The 19,073-nt window shown below is 40.7% G+C and overlaps 1 protein-coding gene and 1 pseudogene across 1 annotated transcript in view; one reads left to right on the forward strand and one right to left on the reverse strand.

Annotated features, from left to right (window-relative positions):
- The window catches only part of gabbr2 (gamma-aminobutyric acid (GABA) B receptor, 2), a 220,890-nt gene extending 205,574 nt beyond the window's left edge, over positions 1 to 15,316 (forward strand). The window contains exons 15-19 of the mRNA XM_085445503.1: positions 2,829 to 3,053; positions 3,265 to 3,447; positions 3,809 to 3,938; positions 8,609 to 8,726; positions 11,522 to 15,316. Coding sequence (XP_085301629.1) covers positions 2,829 to 3,053; positions 3,265 to 3,447; positions 3,809 to 3,938; positions 8,609 to 8,726; positions 11,522 to 11,687 — 822 coding nt within the window. The 3' untranslated portion in view covers positions 11,688 to 15,316. The remainder of the gene's footprint in view (positions 1 to 2,828; positions 3,054 to 3,264; positions 3,448 to 3,808; positions 3,939 to 8,608; positions 8,727 to 11,521) is intronic.
- Positions 15,317 to 15,803: 487 nt separating this feature from the next.
- LOC146683241 (uncharacterized) lies at positions 15,804 to 16,450 on the reverse strand (annotated as a pseudogene).
- Positions 16,451 to 19,073: the final 2,623 nt, after the last annotated feature.

The following is a 19,073-nucleotide window of genomic DNA, read 5'->3' on the forward strand; positions in this document are numbered from 1 at the left end:
AAAAATATTGGGAAAAAGCTTAAAGAAAAAGCTAATCTTTAAAACAAACCACAGATTCTGCTGATCTAATTCAGCTGTTACAAAGTTTAAGAAAACCTCTGTGGTCACCTCTAGTTTTAAAGTAAGAGCTTGGAACAGTTAAAAGACTCTGATCGAATAATCGAAGAGGCCAACTGCTGAAATAAGGTCTCAGCAGGTCTGCCTTATAGCAAGGAGCCTGGCTATGAAGGGCTTTGTATGCTATTAACAATATTTTAAAGGGAATTCTGAATTTCCACGGAAGCCAGTGAAGGGCAGTAAGGATAGGAGTGATGTGTGAGGGCTGAATAGTTTTTTTTAGCAGCCTAGCTGCTGCATTTTGGACCAGTTAAAAATGGGCTAGGGCTTGCTGAAAGACGCATGTGAAAAGGGAGTGAGTTGCAATAATCAAGACTGAAGAAAATGAAAGCATGTACTAAATGTTCCTCATTATTAGGTGTTAGTAAAAGCTAGATTCTGGTGATGTATGACTCATCTTAAGCAGATTGAAAGAATACAGAGTAGCCTGGCTAAAAATACTACCTAAAAGTTCCCAAAAAGGAAAGATGGAAGGAATGAGGAGATGGTAGAGGAATAAGCCAAGATACTTTCTTGTAAAATAATAAGACAGGAACAAAGAAGTTTAGCGGTACAGAAAGTTAAAGTGATGTAATTGACAGGAGCCGTCAACTCCGCGAGGCACCGGGAGGTACAGCGCAACACCAAAACGTTTATGGCTTGAGTCATCCCTGCTTTTACATGCATGCAAACTAGGGCTGAACGATATATCGCATTTGCGATAATATCGCGACATGATCAAGTGCAATTTTCTAACCGCAAAGGCTGCGATGATACTCTGGACATGTCCAAATTCATGGGCTGCATCCTCCTGAGGCCGCATTTGTAGACCGATTACGTCACAGCGACGCGCCGAAGGCTGTCCAAATTACTACCATATCCCAGAATTCATAGCGCGGCCCAGCCAAACTCCAGTTTCCAGCAATGGCGGCCGCTACTAAGTTTTAAAATTACTCATACTAATCTTTCTGGGTCACAAAATAAACTTTTAACATATTTTCAGGCGAGAAAGTAGTTGTGTAAACATCAAATATCTGCTCGGTTTATCAAGATATCCCATATTTGCAAAAGTGCTTCGACGTTTTCAGAGGCGTCTGCTACCCACCAGCTCGACAGCTAGCCGGGAGCTCGAGGGTTACTGATGCGGCCGAGAACGGCACAACTCCCGGCACATCATTTTCAGATCACCGCGGAGTTTCGCTGCTCGGGTTAAACGTAATATATAAGTCACTTAGACAACCTAAAAATGTTATTGTTGGGCTTTTTTCAGTGTTTTGTTTGTTCGTGAGTAAATCGGTTTGGCTGAGATTAAAGTTATTAGATTAGATAAAATAAAACTTTATTAATCCCCCGGGTTGGTTCCTCCTTGGTTTTCACACAGCTGACTAAACGTCAAACAGAAAACTTATTAAACAGAAGTATGAGACAGTCGAGAATTTACACCAGTGTCTGGTTATATTTTAGATAGCAAGAAGCAGACGGCCGAGTTTATTAAACTCCACCGAGACAGCGGTGACGCTAATCAGAACTAGACCGTCCAATTTCACGCCTTTAAATTTTAAAGGCGTGTTTGTGTGTGTGTTTATACAATTGCTATTATGTTTGCACTTTATGTGTAATGTTACTGACTGCAGAGATCAGTAAGATATGTGTATTTTTTATTTATTAGTTTTATTTATTTAATATTATTTTTTAATTGAATGACTGTCTAGTAGTTCACAGATGTCGAAAAACTGAGTGTGGTAAAGCCACTGATTTTTTTTATGTATATTTCTGCAATCTGCACATTGTACTGACTTTCATTTTAATGTTTACACCAGGGTTCCTTGTCAGCACTTTATGCTCAGATGTTTGTAAGCTAAAAATAAACTATTGTGTATGTTCAAATATACTGTTGTGATTGAAGAAGTTAAATAAAAATGTCAGTCATCAATTCATGCATCACCTCATGTCATCATAACAGAGGTCTGTCTTCCAGGAAAGAACAGTTTAAAATTAATGTAATATAGTATTGGCCATACTATATGATGTATTGCTTGTCTTTGTTTAATAATACAGAAGACAAAGACCTTAAAAAATAATCGCATATCGCATCGCAATCGCAATATTGGGGCAAAAAATCGCAATTAGATTATTTTCCATAATCGTTCAGCCCTAATGCAAACTCACATATGGACACATACAAGTACACTGCAGCCGTACCTGACATCCACATGCTCGCACACCTCAGGTGCACTAAGCCTCGATGACTGCTCTATTAATTCTTCTGCTTGTCATTCCACAAACTCTGATTTAGACTTTGAATAAGCAGGCAGCCCTCTTACACAGCTCACTGTGAATTATTCAGCAGTCTGCTGCTGCTGCAACAAACAATTCACTCGCACATAAAATTTTCCAGACGTGAAACTAACTGCTGTCTCTTTAGATTGTATCTCAGCCCTTTACCACGTCATCATATAATGAAGTTTATTTTTGTCTGCTTTCAGCTAAGTGAAATTACACAACCCCCACTCCATGAACAATCAGAAATAAATTAAGAATGAATAATTCTTCTGAAAGACCTCAGACAGAAATGTAAACAAGCAGGAGGAAAATGAGAGCTGCTTAATCGTCACTGATGGAGAAAGACAAGTCCAGACTTTCTATGACCAAAGTCATTCATTTGTTCTCAGATCTTTGTGTGATCTTCTCTTAAACATAACTCATATTCTTCCTTTTCTCTTCTCTTACAGCTGTTTGGGTGCTTTCTGGCATGGGAGACCAGGAATGTGAGCATTCCCGCTCTGAACGATAGCAAATATATCGGAATGAGCGTGTACAACGTCGGCATCATGTGCATCATTGGCGCCGCGGTGTCTTTTCTGACGAGGGACCAGCCCAATGTCCAGTTCTGCATTGTAGCGCTGGTGATCATCTTTTGTAGCACCATCACGCTCTGTCTGGTCTTCGTTCCCAAGGTCAGTTTTTATAGGACAGAGAGGGTGTGTGTGTGAGCGTGGCTGAAAGACTCTGCAATGACATAAACTAGAGCTTTTAATTATCACTCAGCTAAGTCCTGAAAGCTGAAAACGCAGCGTAAACAGTTAGGTGTTGATTTTTTTTTTGCACTCATGCAATTTTAGAGTGCGAGAGTGCAGCTGTGACTAATGCCCATAACTCCACTTTCAGCTAATTACGATGAGAACAAACCCAGACGCAGCCACCCAGAACCGCAGATTAAAGTTCACCCAGAATCAGAAGAAAGAAGACTCCAAGACCTCCACCTCAGTCACCAGCGTCAACCAAGCCAACACTTCTCGACTGGACGGCCTTCAGACTGATAACCACCGCCTCCGTATGAGGATAACAGAGGTCAGCCAGTTACAGCTTCTTTGTTTTCATCTTTTAACCATTCATCACCTTTCAGACAGGACAGCGATGCAGTGGGCACAAAGAGTAAATGTTCTGTTACACTTTAAAAAAGATTTCTTTGAAGATTTCTTCATCATTTTGGCAAAGTAGCATTTGCAGCAGTCAGTCACACCCAGACAAACCTTAATTTAGGTTCATTTCTGGCTGATAACCTCACAGTGTGTAAGATAGGCTGTCTGTGGATAATTAATGAAACCTTGGTGTGAAACAATAGTTAAGTGATGGGTGAGAATGTACTTACTTTAAGTGATCAACTGTAATACTCAATGAACTAACAGAACATTTTTTTCTGGGTAAAAAGTTGGACAAAGAGCTGGAGGAAGTGACCATGCAGCTGCAGGACACGCCGGAGAAAACTCCCTACATTAAACAGAACCATTATTCGGATGCCAACAACATTCTCAGCATACGCAACTTTACAGATGGCAAAGGTGAGATACTCGCTGCATGCTTTCATTTAGCCCTGGTCAACTACTGCCATACTGTTTTTATAGCTCTGTTTTTATATCTGTCTGACAATAAGCATTTGAGGCACATGGGAAATATCCCATATTAGTGAAAAATTGTTTCACTCACAGAACCATCTGTAGCAGGGGTGTCAAACCTAAAGCCAAGCAGCCAGAATCGTCCCTGATCCAGCCCACCGGACATTTTTGGAAAGTGTAAACGGGGGCATGTGTTTTATTTTAATTTTACAGCTTCTCCTAACAATAATGACCTTGCGCACAGCCATTCATACTACAGTAATGAGCTTTTGTTACTATTAACTGTAGAAATATTTTGTTTTTTGTTTTTTTAAATGTGTCCACAGTAAAATGAATGATTAAATAAATAAATAAATAAAATAGGGCGTTTTATAAGAATTTACAAAAAGTCTCTGCTGTATGATTACAGGACAGTTTGAGCAATGAGTTACCAAAACATTTTCTGTAATTTACACTGCAAAAAGTCAAGCTGACAGATTTCTTTGATTTACTACGGCAGCCTTTTTTTTTTATCATTTAAAAAAAAACTGAGGTGCGCTGAGATGAAAGTGCACCACTTTTTCATATATTGAGAAATCTCAGAGATTGAATGTGCAGTTAAACGACTTTTCAGTGACAGAAAGTGGCGTTTGAGCGGTTTGGCCTATTTAGGATCAACGTAGGCTCTAAGCATCCGATGATGTGAAATGAGTTTGATATCCCTAATCTGTAAGTCACTTTAAGAGGCCACGCCTCTTTACACAGTGGTGCCACTATAGTGCATGAACTAGTTAGTTATTTAAAAAAACGAACATTAATCATGAAGCAGGAAATAAGCTATAGAGATCAAAACTGCTTTTGTTTAGTTCTGTTGTAATGTATGCACTTTGATATCATGTTGTGATCGTGCACTGTGCTAGTATCATTTTGTGGTTCCGTTGTGTTACACATTAGCGAGTGTAATTTACATTTTAGTGGTTTGTATCACAATTTCAGGACTATCATAAAATCCTGAACTGGCTTCAGTTTCAAAGTAATCCTCACATACGTTATCTAATACTAATTCTTTGCCACCGTTACGGTGCATTTCCATATTCAGTGGTTTTAGTAAAGGATTTTAATTCTGCTTTTAGAGCAGCTGGATGAAGGAATATCTTTCTTTTTTTCCCATTGCTGGAGCACCTGTCAGCACGAGGGACACAGGAGCATCTGTGACGTCTGTAATGAGTCATGAGATTAGCTACAGCACCTCAGTACACGTATGCTCCACTGCTGTTTGTCAAATTTAGCACATATTGTAGTCACACGTCATTCTCGCCTCACTTTCAAACCCTGGTGTACACTCGGTTTTATACCTAATTATTTCTTGTTTGGGGCGTACGGTAGTTTAGTGTCTGTGAAACAAAGTCGAGAACCAGATAAGAGTAAAGAAAAGTTTGAGAGCAGGTGAGGTGAGTCATCATCGGGCGAGACTAGTTTATGGAAACACGAAGAGCAAATCCTAATTTGCTGAAATATAAAGATGCATGTCCCATCAGTCCTCCAAACTTCTGCCTGTGCTGTTTAAACGATGCATGTATGGCAGACATTATGAAGTCTGCTGCCTCAAATTGAATCAGCGAATCGTTACAGCCCAGCAGCGTCGCTTTGCATTAGGCACCATTTTAAGAGTCGCAGAGTGACGCTGATGTACAGCAGCCGGATCCAGCGTGTCTGCTGCACACGCCAGCACAAAGCTGCTCTCAGGGGTGTCTAATGGATCTGTCTGAGCTCGGGAAGGTAAAAGAGCACAACAGCTGCGCTCATTCTGCCAATTGGGAGCAGAGCGTGTTGGAATTGTTTGAGAAGTTCCTCATCTGTGAAAGTTCATAGTTACGCAGTGAACTGATGGCTGTTAATGAGCACATTCACACAGAAATGTGTGTAATGCTTCTTTTTGTGTGTTTTAGCGTATTCTCTGCCCCTGCCTTTTGTGTTTGTGCTAAAAATAAGTGTACGCCCTCCTGTCTGAAACTAAATATAGTTTGGCTTTAAAATTACTTTAAGTTATTTATTGATATTATATGACGGTGCCGAGGATACAAGGATAGATTTTATATAGATATGTGATAGTGGCTGTTGAATATGGAGCTGTCAGGCAGGAGGAAAAGAAGATCACAGAGGAGATTCATGGATGTATATAAGGATGGCTTTGGCTATCGCAATTTTATTTATGTAGCACATTTCTTTGAAAACAGCAACTACAACAAAGCAAAGAAAATCAACATCTATTACGTGTCAGCCTGGATCAAAAAAAGTTTTGATTCTGTTTTTGAAAGTATGCAGAGATGTAGCTTGTTTCAGAGGTGGGGTGAGATGGAGGCAAATGGTCTGCTGTGGTGATCCCTAAAGGGAGCACCTGGAAGAAAAACACTAGTGGTGGCAGAGATGAAGCAGTTGGAGACCTGGACAAAGATCTCTGGTGGAAATGGAGTGGAGGTGGGTCACACAAATGAGACTGAACAAGAGCCAGGACAGAGGCTGATTGGTTCACAGAAAGTTACCCAAAAAATGATTGGGCCAGTGTGATGATGACAGAGTTACATTTGACAGTGATGTAAGGAATAGAGTAGCAGCTTGAACACCCAGGAATTCAGGCAGATGAGTGGATACAGTGTGAATCTTCCTTACTGAGCTTATTTTAGTTTGTCTATTTTAGCATGCGTGGTTTCAAAGGTCAAATCAATGGATCCCACAGTGTAGTTCAATTCATAAAAATGCATCATTTTACCTGTTGTTTTACACTTGCTGAGGGAAAAAATCTGTCGAAATTGGAGGCAGCAGCTGGCAGCTGACATCAGGTTCAGTGTAATGAAGTCAAATTCAGATTGTGTGGGCTCATAAAACTGGGTCTATTTTAAGACACAGCCTTTTCTAGTGCTTCCTCGCTTATATCGTCAAAGGAGCCCAATAAATTAGATATGTCAAAGAAGATGTAGGTTATTGGAAATAATTTCTTTTAAACCTTTCAAAAATTAAAAGATGATCAAAGTATATATGAAAAAATAGTTTTCTCTAAATGAGAAAATATTTTTATGTTTGGGTTACAGCGTATCAGCTGCTGGGTTGCTGAAATTCTCTCTTATGGAGACAATAAGAAAGAGAGAGCGCGCGTAAGGCGCTGCTCACAAATGTCAGCCTGACACACGTTCTGACAATAAAATCACAGGTAGTTAAGCTTCCTTTAAAGATCATCGGCACATAAACTTTTCCCAGCTTCATTCTACTTATGCTTGACGGTCATCATCATCATCACCACTGGCTTCTAACTGTAGTCATCAGTATTCATAAGAGAGCTGGTCTAAATGTATTGGGGGCTGTGAATGATTGGCTGTTATAAGGGAAGAACGCTGTGTCAACAGCGATTACGCTCACTCACAAAGGGTGAGACGCGACACTCCACCTCTCCCTCGCTCTAGCTGTCTTCATGAATATGTAGAAGCACATGGCGATGCTGGAGAACACCAGGAGATGACAGTTAAGGTGCGGTTTTCTGACAGGTTGACAGCCATGGCCTGATTTTAGCATGATAAGTTAAATGCTGTTATGTATAGATTAACAGCACTGAAAGAAAGACAAAATATTTTATACTTTACAGTGTTTTTGTTTTGTTTTTTTACTTGTGGAATATTTGCGAATTTTCAGGCTTTAAATACCATTAAATTATTTTTTCATTGAAACATTTTCTTGCCCTATGATAGGACGGTACACAAGGAGTATTTGCCTGCTTTTCACCTCACAAGATCCAATTATTCCCGTTTGAATTAATTCTTCTCAGGTTTAAACTATTAGATATACATTTTCTTTTTCTTCCAGTCCCGTTTAAGAAAGAAGACGGCTCATGTGGTGCTACTTAATGCAGCGGGAGTGTTTTTCTCCCTGTTGTAAAGAGATAGCCTTAGATTACTGGCACTCACAAACAGTAATGTTTTGGTGGCTGTGTGTTTGGTGGTAGAGCACTTAAAGCCTCAGTCCTCAGGGCCAGTGGTTTGAATCCTGGCATCTTCAGCTGGTGACTCAGTGCACTTGTTCTGTTGTGATATCACCCAGTCCCCACTTCTGAAATGAATCTGGTCCAAGTGTTAGCGTCCACTTTCAAAGTTTGAGCAAAGCAGGTTTGTTTTTTGCATCTCTGTCCAAAACATAGTCTGACTTGTGTAATTTGTCTAGCATGCAGATAGTTGAGCGAGAAATTTTTGACTAGTTTTTTTAGCCATTTTCACCTGCTCCTTTTGAACTAATCTGTAACGCTAGTCTGCACATCATGCAAAAGCGGTCTCTTCATACTGAATGTCAACACACTTGGTTTAACTTCTTAGTGTCAATGAAGCATATGCAGTGAGCATGGACATCTGAGCTGACATGATCCTTCACAGACTAACTTTGCTAGGTGTGTGTTGACATACAATACACACCTAGCATTAGCTGATTTATTAGCATTTGTTGCTATTTTTTGCACGGTTGGAAAGCCCAATGTTAGGACTGAAGGCCAATGCCTTATTTGAAATCCTAGTCATGTTCAACTTACACTGACAAAATATGAAAGTCCAGGTGACAGCCTGCAATTTTCTTTATTGTCTACACATGTTTTCATGCAGATGGAGAAAAGTCGATACTGAAGAACCACCTAGAGCAGAAACCACAGGCGCAGTGGGGCTCCATGGATCCTTCCAGAATAAACAGAGGTCCTCTCGAGGATATCAACTCACCAGAACAGTGAGCTCTCCCATTTCCTTAGCCCCTCTCTCCCCTTTTTTCCCTCTGTCTTGTCAGCTTTCTCATCAGACGACATGTCACATGTAGCACAACCACCAGCAGCTCTCAGGCAGTTGCTCTGGCAACAGAGCCTTATGAAAGCATGGACTGGCCCTCTACTTTTCTCTCCCACGCAACGCACATACCATCAACCACCAACATGCATATCACGTCACAGAGTGCAAGTGTATTCTCCAAGTATGCTGAACGTCCTGCAGCTTACTTACAGCCGGACACACAAAAACACACATGTCCATTTTGCATGCATATACACGCAGGTAATTGATTTGTTTTCTCAACTTTTAAAGGAAGATGAACTCTCAAAACATTCAAATGCAGATCTGCATTCACTTATTATTCATAAGGCAGCAAAGCTGAGGGATGTCAACTTCATCAATGGGGAGGGGGGGGGGGGGGGGGACACTTCATGCATCATTGAGAAGTTTCCCTCCCACACACGTTTAACCAGAACCAGGAGAAGAATGCAGGATGTAGAGGGATGGATGGATGAAGAAAGCGGAGACAAGAGGCAAGGAGGATACAATGCAGAGGAGAGGGCAGTTACACAGAGAAGATGTTTAAAGAGAAAAAATATGTTTAGATAGATAAGAAAGGCAGAGATAAGAAGGAGGGGAGAAAGAAGAAGGTAGAGACTCGCAGAGGCTTATGTAACCACTGATTTACAGCCCGCATTGGAAGCAGCTCTGAAAATAGACAGGGAGGAGAACAGAAGTAAAGGAACACTTGGAGCTGTTCCCATGCCACATGAATGTTTGATCACATGGAGGGAAGAGAGATGAAGGGAGAGAAAGAGAAGAGAAAGAAGAGACAAATATAAATAAGTTACAAAAGAGTTATGAATAGAGAGAGATCGAGCTGTATAAATATTTTGTGGCATGAAAAATGCAGGGGTGTGTTATTGTGAAGTGTAGCACCCGTGTCCTATATGATATTCCAAAAAATATCCCGAAATTCCTTCATAAGCTGTTGTGTTTTCATCACATAAAGTAGAACGGGTCAGAATAACTGAAAAGGCCTGAGGACCATTAATATTTAAGTTTTCCTAATTAAGACATTTTACTACGTTTAATGCAGAACAAGCTTGAATCTTATTAGCCCCTCTTAATTTTTTACACAACCAAATGCTTATGTAACTTTCTTGAAAATGGCTGGCAGTGGCAATGGCTCTGGCGAGGTAGGGTGCAAACTGTCACACCAGGCGGAAGCATGAAATGTTCTTTTACGTCAGACGATCCCAGAAGCGACGGTGGAAAGGGGAACGGTGGATTAGGGGCTTAGTAAGAAGAAGAAGCTAGAGAGGAGGATGCTAAAGAATACACAGAAAACAATTAAAGAAATTGCTGAAGGCTTGTGGGAAGCTGTGCAATGCCAGATGCCAGTCTTTTATGATCCATCTTTTCTGTTCGCCATGTTCAGTTTCTCACTGTAACTTGATATGTGTGAAAGTGTGTAGCGAACATTTTAATAGTAAATCGAGCAAGACCACTGCATATGCCACTTCCAGACTGTGACAAAATTGTTGTATTGACAGCAACATCCAGCTCATATGGCCATATTGCTAAAACACAGCATTTTATTGAAGCCTTTCCAGGATCAGATCTGCCTGAAAGAGCTCCATTGCTAAAATTAATGAAAAATAAGATGCTTACTGCTTAGTGAGGAATTCAATTCCGTCACTAGCTTTATGGCTAATGTGTTAATTAATTTGTGGGGGAAAAAACTGCTGCGGTTGGTGCTGATAACCTGAGATGAACTGAATTTAGCTCTGCATATCCCATATGATGCTCAGATAAATCATGCAAGAGGAATCACTAAAAGCAGATGAAGTGCACTGTCCGGGGCACAGCTGCGAACGCACATTTGAACTTACAAAGACACTAATTTGCAAATGACAAATACTGACTCGGAACTCTGGCAGAGGGTCAGCAAGAGTAAAAATGGGGTAAATTCATTATTAGAAGCAAAATGATCCAGCCCTGGTTAGATTTATACAACAAAGCGATCCAACGTGATAGACAGACACATTGGTTCTCATTTATTAATATCTGTTCTTATCCCGTGCAGAAAACGGCTTACGCAAAATTACCATCAGATTTATGAAACGTATGTTCTCACCACTGTGGGTATGTCAGTAAATCAGAATCATTCTGAACCAACAGACTTGTGCAATCTGCATACAGCCTGATTATCGTCTCCATACTGCTACGCCCTGATATTTCTATATACGGAAATACATTTACCTTCAGGAAAAGACAAGAAATTGGTGACGTTGCGAGACGTTGCGAGAGAGAACCCTGCACTTCTGAGGCAAGAAAGAAACAGAAAGTCTGACTAAAGAAACTGAAACAGCTGTGTACAAAGAAAAGGCACAGCTCTACAAAGAGTTTCCATGAGATTCCAAATAGCATTTCCCCAGAGACACTCACTGTGACTCATGTGGGAGAAAAGCACATGCCTTTTTTCATGTCAAAGTTGACATGAAAAAAGGCAAACAGATTACAAGAAAAAGAAGAAAGCAGGTGGAGGACAAGGAGCGTGTGATCTGTCAGCCCGAAATAACAATTTCAAGTCAGTGAAAAAAAAAAATCCACATTCTTCAGCATCCATGGGATATGCAAAGAAATTATATTGTAAGTAATGACAAGAAAAGAAAGAGCAGACTGCTGACTATAACATAATACTTCAGTAAATGTGCTGTAATCACTGACATTGTTCCTTTCCTTCTCTATCTGCAGCATACAGCGTCGACTGTCTTTGCAGCTGCCCATCCTCCATCATGCCTACTTACCTTCCATAGGAGGGGTAGATGCTAGCTGCACCAGCCCTAATGGCAGCCCTGGTTCGAGCCCAAGGCACAGACACATGCCCCCCTCCTACCGGGTAATGGTCTCTGGCCTGTGAGCTTCATTCACTCCCCCACCTGGCTCTTTGCAGAGGAGACATATGTGATTCTTTTTTTCTACAATAGACTGATATCATCAGCGTAAGTGCGTATTTTGTCTCGGATCAAGGAGGACAGGGAGAGAAGGGAGGGGGGGAGGGGGGTTCACTCTTCATACCTCTTCACCTTGGTCTTCTTGTAAACTGATATCCTCAGTCAGGATGGGGTATGAGGAGACAGAGTGAGCACTGGATGACCCTTAAAAACTCCTTTAATTAACATCCCCTTGTCCATTTGCCCCCCCGCCTGCCTAGGCATATACACATATGCACAGTCAAACACAGATAGGCTATATACAAATACACACACATGCACAAATATAGCGACACCCCAATAGCTGTGGTGGACCAACCCTAATGATGTGTAGCCTTATCTGCTTCAGAGGGGATTGTCTGTTTCTGTTCCTAATCTGTTGTATGTATGTGCTCGCAGCAACACGTAAGTTTGTCATCTAACTTGAGTATTTCACTGCTTCAGTGACTGGATAATGGTTTGGAGATGAGGAATCTGCAAAATCCAACAAAAGGAAATCATCAAATTTACTGCTTTACCCTTTCCCAATCTTGTCCAGATATGTAAATATCATCATTTTTAACATTGATGTACTGTAAGCTTTGTATATGCTGTGAATGGACAATTAAGTTGGTTCTAAGCGTGAGGCTTATAACAGAGGCAGGTAGGCATGACAATTTCAGATGAAAAGCGTATAAAACATGGCATCCTACAAATTAGACATATGTATGAGAGATATAGATTTTTGTGTAACTGTTAATCAATTAGCTTGTGGGCAGCAAAGTAAGATACATCAAAGTCTGAGTCACCAAATATCAAAATGCACCAGTGCCCATTTATTTGAAATTTAAACAACTTGGTTCTTTTTTTATTTTTATTTTGTTTTTTCCACTTTGCTTATCTGTACCGCTGTTTTTTGTTTTCATCAGAGATTTCACATCAGACTTTGCATAAGCCTTCATATTTTACAGTCTGCTCAATATGTCTTCAGAAAGCATGTTATACAGAATATCAGTGCTATGCCTTTTTAAAATGTCTCAAAGGCTGCGTATGTTAGAAAATAGAACGCCATGAGAGTGTTCCACAGATGTCGTTTATGTGTGTTAATACGCCAAGAAGTGCACACGCAAAGACACGCTCATATGAGAGCGCCTCATGAGATCGGGTGCTTTTCAGACACTGCTTTAGTGACGGGCCTGGTCTTATTGATCCCCACAGATTGGTCTCCATAGACTGTTAAGATGTCCGTCCGATCTAGCCCTTACAGCTAACCGGCACAGTTAAGGGCGATGGGGGAGTCAATGGCACAAAAAAAGGCACAAGACTCTGAAATGAATAAAAAGCTGCTTTGTCAGAAGAGATCAAACTCGAGAAGTGATGGTGGAAAGGATGTAGGTTTTCCGGTTCCACAGCTAGTCTGGATTAAGCGGGCTGACCTGAATTTCCATGAGTGGTAGTAAAGACAGTAAACACAAGGGAGTCTCAAGTAATAAGCCCCTACCGACTGTAGCTTACAGTTCCAAGACGGTGATGCCGCCACTGCTGGACACAGTGATACAGCACAGACACAGGGCTTTCTTCACAGATAATATCGAGTGTCATGAAAACCCACTTCACACTTAGCAACAGTGAACATACCTCGGTTGCTATGGAAATGTAATGTTCAGTGCCGCTGAACCGCATTGAGCACAACGGTCATCGACAGTTTTTTGTAAAACTTTCCTCATGCAGGAGAAAAGCAAGTAATGACTCCGGACAAACAAAGGACTTTTTTATCGAGCGTGAGAAGGTTTGTCCTCAGCATATTGTTTCACCATTGGTGTCTTGGTTTTTAGTTTTTAAGGCGTTTGTTGAGCGCTGTGCCTGTTGTCTTATATTGTAGCCTGCAGGACCCACAGTACATACACAGTGTGGTAAATGCGCTGACCCACAACATTGGCCGCACATCTGTAAAGTGTACAACGTGTCATAGATTAATTTCAATTCCATGCCTCGGTGAACGGGACAGTTTGGGAGTACTTGGCAAATACTCCACCTCAGCTGGAGTGGATCTCTCCTGCGACCGAGTTGGAGCAAGAGACAACCAAGCAGGGACCCGCCTGCTATGGGGACATATCACGGTGACTCCCCCCCTATGAGAGCTCCTCCCCTTCCAGCTCCTGCTTAGTACAGGAGCAGGGAAAACCCTGAGCACAGATACCCAAGGAGTCACAGCTTCTCCTGCACCTTTGCCAACCAGAGAATCACGATCACTTGACAAGTGAGTGAGAGACATTGTCAGAGGGTTGGTTCTTCCTTCAGGAGATAAAACAAACCAACCGCACATTTTATATATTACATTAAATGTGATTGTGTACAATTTGCTGATACCCTGATGATGGTGTCCATGTATGGAATATTTGGTATTTGGCTTTCTCAAGACGGCATGAAATAAAATGTATAATTCACAGAGTTACCTCTGTTTTTGCAACTGTTGTGACAAATCCACTCTGTAGTTTCATCCTCTCACCTGCGATTTGGTTTTACGTGTATTTGCTCATGGATTTAGGTTCTCTTAACCTGTTTGATCAGCTCACACACGTCAATGCCAAGATTCTCAGTGGGTAAACTCAACATCATCATATCGAATATGCTACTGGTTTAGCAACAATTCACCGAGGGCAATAAAGTGAAAGTAGTAGCAAACGATCAATCTTAATAAACCACTCCTGGCATTTACCAATTTATCAAATTACTTTTTTTTCCTTTTAGTCCATTCAAAAATACCAAATGCAGATCATCAGTTGTTGTTCGATATATTTTGTAAGGTGCCCTGATTTTTATTCTTTTATGAACCATTTCAATTCTTTTGAACATGAATGAAAAATTGTTCAGCAGATGCAATCGTGGAAGGTCAAGGGCTCATAAATTCCTGTAATGAATAAAGTCATGCTGATGATTTGTATTTGCCACAGGTCTTTTAAGTTTGAAGATCAAAGTGACATGTACGTATATATATTATATCGTTGTATGTGTCATCATCAGGGTTTCTGGAGAACACAAAACATACATGTCCAAAAATATAGTAATATGACAAATATATTAAGTGGAACAACACAGAGGTCCATACTGTTACTGTTTTGTCGGTTTGATATGTGGTATCACATGGCATTAAGTTCAATTAAGAGTTTAAAATGATAAACAAAACCTATGTTAAATGCAACATGTTTAAGAGGGGCAATAAATTGTTTTCTTATTACAGAAAGAATAGAGAACTATATATATGTATATGTAAAGATCTTTACGTACATTTTCATTTTTACATAGGAAAATGTTTCACAAAATGCCACAAGGATACTTGGAAGTCATTTTTTTTAATTTACAGTATCTGTAACTATGTTATGTACAGATGAGGTCTAGATATGAAGAAGTTGTATAAAATAAGTATCACACTTGGAACACCTGAACATTTTTGGAGCCATTAGTTGTTATGGGGGGGGGACTTTGGAGAAAAAAAACATTCTTCTTTTGTTGTCTGAATGTTATGGACAGCCTTTACTTTTCACATCATCATTAAATAAAGTGAGACCGAAAATCATGTATTGGTTGTTTTTATTTTCGTGCATGTCTTGGATGTGGTACAATTACAGTTTTATGGTACAATTTTGATTTAAAGATCAGTGGTGAAATCAGTTTATGCTTTTAGAAATGCTAGAGATCCAAAATACAGGTTGGGCCATTTATATGGCTACACCGTAATAACATGGGAATGGTTGGTGATATTAAAGGCCTGTTTGTGGCACATTAGTATATGCGAGGGGGCAAACTCCTCAAGATGGGTGGTGACCATGGTGGCCATTTAGAAGTCGGCCATCTTGGATACAACTTTTGTTTTTTCAGTAGGAAGAGGGCCATGTGACACATCATACTTATTGGTAATGTCACAAGAAAAACAATGGTGTGCTTGGTTTCAACGTAACTTTATTCTTTCATGAGTTATTTACAAGTTTCTGACCACTTATAAAATGTGTTCAATGTGCTGCCCATTGTGTTGGATTGTCAATGCAACCCTCTTCTCCCACTCTTCACACACTGATAGCAACACCAGAGAAAACTACAGAGTCCGACATTGTTTTGGCAAATTTACACACCGATTCAATATTTATTTTATTGACGTAACTGGGTGTCATTACTGCCGACGTGAATTATAATTTTACAGAATTTACGTTTACCCTTAGCCAGCAGTTTTAAATTTCCCTCAGTGTCGCCTGCTCTGGCCCCTGGAAAACAATTGGCTATGGTTGCCGGTGTCTCTAGCTTCACATGTCTGAGAATAGAATTGTCAATTACCAGAGTTTGATCCCCGGCGGGTGTGTCGCCGAGTGGGGAAAAACGGTTAGACACATGAACAGGTTGGTGGTGTACCTGCAGCTTCTGTTTAAGACTATGCTTCCTCCTTACCGTCACCCAGCCGTTCTCTTTCCCCTGCTGCTCGGGGTCTGCCGGGGCCTACGCTACCTTCGGCTGCACCGCCTATAGGGGCCTGGCTAGCTACAGGTGTATCAAGGGTGTGAAGCCGAGTCTCCAATTCAGTAATCCTGGCCTCCAGAGCTGCAAAGAGGCTACATTTATTACAAGTATCATTACTGCTAAAGGAGGCCAAGGAGTAACTAGATATCTGACACAATGAGCAGGAAAGTGCAGGAGGAACAGGTGAAGAGGCCATGCTGCTAGCGAGTCGGCTACAAGCTAAGCTAGTGAAACAGTAAAGACACAGTGAGTGAATACTTTGGCAATAAATTAAGGAGTGAGTACACAGAGAGTGTGCTTTGGATGAAGCACATGAAGATTATACTATGAAAAAAGAAGGTATCTAAATGTGTTTAATTAAATTGCTATGCAGATAAGCTACTCAAACACACCACTGTGTGTTGGAACAGGAACAGGGAGTGATACCCTACCGCAGAGAGAGCGAACACCAAGTGACAGCCAGTGTGTAGCCACCACAAAACACAGGATCTTCCTAAGTAGATCCTTGAGTAGCCACCTGGCCAGGAAACAATAGGTGCAAACACTAGTTGGCGACCTGTTGACCATGTACCCCGCCTCTCAACCCATGGAAGTTGGGATAGGCTCCAGACCCCTCCACACGACCGTGAATTGGACAGCGGGAAGAAGATGGATGGTTTCTTTAGTTCACTCATGGCCAAGAGTGTTATTGCCAGCGGAGCTGTGATTCAGAGTAATTTCTACCTATAGACAGCAAAAGTCAAATGTTGGGTAATGAATGTGCCTTTGAAGCTAATGCTATAATTACTAATAGCTATTAACCTTATGAACAGAGCTTGTTCTCCAGAATTAAATATATATTATGTACATCAGGCTGTGTGAACGGTGACCCATGCTGTCGTGCATTTAAAAAAAATGACATTTTCAGTCAGTATTGTGCGATTTAGTAATATGTACTTACAATTTCTTAGCTAATAGCTAAGCTAAGCAATTATGTTGCTCATAGCGTTACACTTATCAAAAATCGCTCTGATGTTCATTACATACAGAAAACAAAACCTTACTGCCTTTGCTGCACATGGTTTGGACTAGATACAAACAGAATAACTTTAATTGCGAAGAAATAAGAAATTGCTGGTATTTCTTCCATCTCCTCCAGTGAATAGTCAGTAAAATGTAAGAACTGCATGTTCATAATAAATAACTAATAAAATCTCCCCTTTACTAAGGGTGTTCAATTCGTCACAGTAGGAAAGGCATGGGGGTGAACAATTAGTTGCAATACTGTGTCAGTGAAACACTTAGCATACACAGAATTAGCAAAAAAGGCCAATACCACTGTTGTGAAGACAACTGCAGAAACCTCAGCACTGCAGATACAGCAAACATTCAATTTGATTCCAAAGCACAAGAAAGTGTGGATGTGATACACTGGCCAGTCAACATCAAGGCCATGCAAGGGCCCACAGTGAAATCTGCTGTCCTCAAACATGAAAGCAAAGTGCAAAGAATAAATGTACAAAGAAAAGTCTTGTACACTGAGTTTGATAAATAATTGAACCGTGAGAAGAAACCCAGTGGCACACAGGATGAAGGAGAGTGTGTTACTGACAGGGTCACAGTGTGTTTGTTTTTGCATTTGCATTTATGACTCATTTAAATAAGCTTGTTTATCATTTGCAAATATTGAGCCTGAACATGGTTGCAGCATTGTGCTCCACACAGAGAACCAATAGAGCAGCCGGTTGCGACTGTGGCTGACTGCATACCATGAACTGACTGTTCTACACCGAGTGCAGCCTTCATTAAGTCTAAATTAAGTCATTAAGTCTAAATGTGAAAAAGTCTTGCCTTCACTCTGCGGTCCATCTCACTCCAAACCATCTTGACTTGTTTTAAGTCAGGTGACTGTGGAGGACAGGCCATCTGGCCCAGCACTCCATCACTCTGCTTCTTGGTTACATAGCCCTTACACAGCCTGGAGGTGTGTTTGGGGTCATTGTCCTGTTGAAAAATACCACAGCATCCTGCCACTGCAGGAGCCATGTTGGTTCACTGTGCTTTCAATTTTGAATAAATGCCCAACAGTGTCTCCAGCAAAGCACCCCCACACAATCACACCTCCATGGTGGGAACCATGCATGCAGAGATCATCCGTTCACCTGTTCCACATCACACAAAGACACAGTGGGTGGAATCAAAGATCTCAAATTTGGATTCATCAGACCAATGCACAGATTTCCACTGGTCTAATGTACATTTCTTGTGTTTTTTGGTCCAAACAAATCTCTTCTGCTTGTCGTTTTTCCTTAGTCGTGGTTTCTTAGCAGCTATTAGACCATAAAGGCCTGATTCGTGCAGTCTCCTCTGAGCAGTTGATGTAGAGATGTGTCTGCTACTGGAACTCTGTGTGGCATTTATCTGGGCTGGAAGTGAAAACCATCTTAGGGAACTACATCATGAAGCTCACTTAGAGAAGGCCCAGGGTTTGCAGTGCTGTTAACAAAGGGTGGCTACTTTCAAGAATATAAAATATAAGAAATATTTAGAGTTATTTTTTATTTGCGACATGATTCCATATATCTTTATTCATATATTTGATGTCTTAATTATGTATCTACAATGTAGAACGTAGTAAAAATAAAGAAAAAACAATAAATGAGAAGCTGCGTCCAAACCTTTGACTGGTAGTGTATGTAGACATAATTTAGGTTTAATTCACCCAAGGCTTCACTTTTCCCCTCTGAAAAGGGTACTGTGCAAAAGTCTTTGGCCAGTGCTCATATTTTGATATTTGTTGCTTCCAAGCAGAAAGAATTTTTTTAGATTTTTTAAAGTGGTTTTCC

This window comes from Copadichromis virginalis, linkage group LG22 (genome assembly GCF_057382275.1).
Source record: "Copadichromis virginalis isolate Kocher_CV1m ecotype Utaka linkage group LG22, C_Virginalis_male_GT1.1, whole genome shotgun sequence".
In the NCBI taxonomy this organism is placed as follows: Eukaryota; Metazoa; Chordata; class Actinopteri; order Cichliformes; family Cichlidae; genus Copadichromis; species Copadichromis virginalis.